Raw genomic sequence first — 2513 nt, 5'->3', positions numbered from 1 at the left:
GGATGCAGCGCACACAGCGTATCTGGCACCCCCGAATTACTCGTGCAATGTGGTCTGAAAGGCCCGGATAGTAGGGAATGTATGCAGTGCTCACAGGGGCGAACGGCTCGGTATGGGTGGACTCCGCTCCTCTAATAATTCTGTCCAACACCCTCTGGGGGTAGCCGCATTTCTTGAGATCTGCCGTGACACGAATAATTTCGTTATCTCTGTCCTCGGAGGTGCTACAGTGGGACCACACCCTATCTGCTAAAGCCTTGACAACACTACCCTTATGATGGCTGGCTTGTGCCGAGGTATAATGAGTATATTGACCTCGGCACATGGGCTTTCTAAACACCCTGGTCTTGAGCCTACAACCATCCCTAATAACCAACACGTCAAGGAATGGTAGGGTTCCCTCTGCTTCCACCTCCGAAGTAAATTTAATAAAATGGGAGAAGCTATTAAGTACTTCAAGTATCTGATCCTCCCTCCCCTTTTGTATAATGGTGAATGTGTCATCAACAAATCTTTTCCATTTATGCATGGGAAATTCCAAACCCTCAAAAATTCGAACTTCCAACTCTTCCATGGCTAAGTTGGCCACTATGGCACTAATGGGGGAACCCATGGCTGTGCCCTGGATCTGCTTATACTGACATCTTGGAAAACCATGGTGGTACTGGATAAACAGAATTCCACACCCTCACAAATATCATTAACACTAAGAGGAGATCTAGTACTTAACAAAACATCCTTTTCTAATGCCATTCTGACACACTGGACTCCGAATTTAATTGGGATACAAGTGAACAATGATGTAACGTCAAAGGAAATCATAATCTCGTCTTCTCGTATAGTCTGTCCTTTTATAAAATCCACAAACTCTTTGCTATTCTTGATAACCATGTTGGAAAGTCCTACTATGGGTGCGATTAACTTGGCTAAGTACCTTGATAGAGCATACGTGGGACTATTGACGAATGACACAATTGGCATGAGTGGTACACCCACTTTATGAATCTTGGGGAGTCCGTAGAATCTGGGTAAGCGGCATCCAGCAGCATGTAAAGACCAATATACCTCCTTGGATATCCATCCTGACTTGTACCAACGCTGTATAAGGTTATTCGTTTGTCGCTCCACACTAACCAACGGATTTCTACGGACGACTTTGTACGTAGTAGTATCTTGCAATAATTCCAAAGCTTTATTAAAATATTGCTCCTTGTCTAAAATAACTGTGGCTCTACCCTTGTCCGCAGGTAAGACTATGATTTCATCGTCTTGTTTAAGTTCCCTCAAAGCCCTTTTTTGACTAGTACTAAGGTTGGAGGGGGCCGACTTAGCTTGGCTCAGGATAGCCGCAGTTCTAATGCGTACCTCATCAGCCTGGATCGCTGGTAACTTATAAACGGCTCTCTCGATGCCCATGGCTATTTCCGCCATGGGAGGTTTGTTGGGCATAAGAGCAAACTTGGTGCCCAAGCTTAAAACCCCCTCCTGTTCCTTAGTTAGTCGCTTTCTACTGAGATTACAAATAAAATTAGTATTAACATGGTCATGTGTAATCACTGTCTCCTCTAATAATCTGTTACATTTGCTGATTTGCCTCTGTTTATACACATCTGAAACCTTAGTTGTTTTCTCCAAAACTAATTTCATTACCAATGATCGATGTACAGGAGTTATATTATTAACACATTCTAGAGCCATACCAATTTGTCTTCTGGTAATCCTAAGATCATCATGTAGTTTATGGATCCAGATACGCAAAATCCTTTTTTGGAACCAATTGGTAGCCCTAACTAAACGATCATCATCAAAATGCCTTGAGAGTATACGTATCGCGGCAGCTAGCAAATCCATTAATAGAGACAAGGGTGTACGTTTACATCCTCTCTTGGAAACCGTGGTTCTTGGGCGAGATGAACGGTTTCAGCTAGCGCGCTCCCGAGCCATTTCCGGTTCCGGTGCATAAATGGAAAATTCCGGCCTTACTCTTGAGGAACCATGTGATAGTGTCGTGGATCTGCTATTTAAGGATGTGCCACACAGCAGAAATATGCTGTTGAGAAAGGGGATTGATATTCCCGAAAGCTACAGTTGTTACGGTATTTTATTAATCAATTTTATCGCTTTTATTATCATATTTTATTGTAAATTAATTCACATCAGTTTTACTACATATTTTATCTCATTTCATTTTATACGCCCGTATTTTATTTTATTTTATTCTATTGTAAATAAAGTGTTTTAGTCACAAGATTGGAGTTTATTTAGTTAATTCTGGCTGGTGTAAAAATCTAACTTGTTAGTAGTTTTCCGGATTCTTAGCATCTTAGTTCTTGCCTTTCTGGAGAGAATGGTCAACGCCCACCTTATATGAACTTTGGATGCAAATGGCCGCTCCAGAGTGTAGTGCGGCTCCGAAGGGACAGAACACTTTACACCATTTATTTGGTTGGAAACATCCATCCGATGTGCTTTCTTAAAACGAGAACACCTGGTGTCAGTTACTTCGATATGGA

At 41.9% G+C, this 2513-nt stretch overlaps 1 protein-coding gene across 1 annotated transcript; it reads right to left on the bottom strand.

The window, feature by feature from the left end:
- Nucleotides 1-588: 588 nt before the first annotated feature.
- Nucleotides 589-1851, bottom strand: LOC150076656 (uncharacterized). Its single transcript, XM_090386594.1, has one exon. It carries the CDS (start codon nt 1849-1851, stop codon nt 589-591), a length of 1263 nt encoding a protein of 420 aa, XP_090242720.1.
- Between the last annotated feature and the right edge of the window lie 662 nt (nt 1852-2513).

The sequence above is a fragment of the Mastigoproctus giganteus genome, chromosome 12 (assembly GCF_048544385.1).
Source record: "Mastigoproctus giganteus isolate SK-2022 chromosome 12, ASM4854438v1, whole genome shotgun sequence".
Taxonomy (NCBI): Eukaryota; Metazoa; Arthropoda; class Arachnida; order Uropygi; family Thelyphonidae; genus Mastigoproctus; species Mastigoproctus giganteus.
Note: the sequence above shows the minus strand (reverse complement) of the source record. Positions and strands in the feature narration are given on the sequence as shown.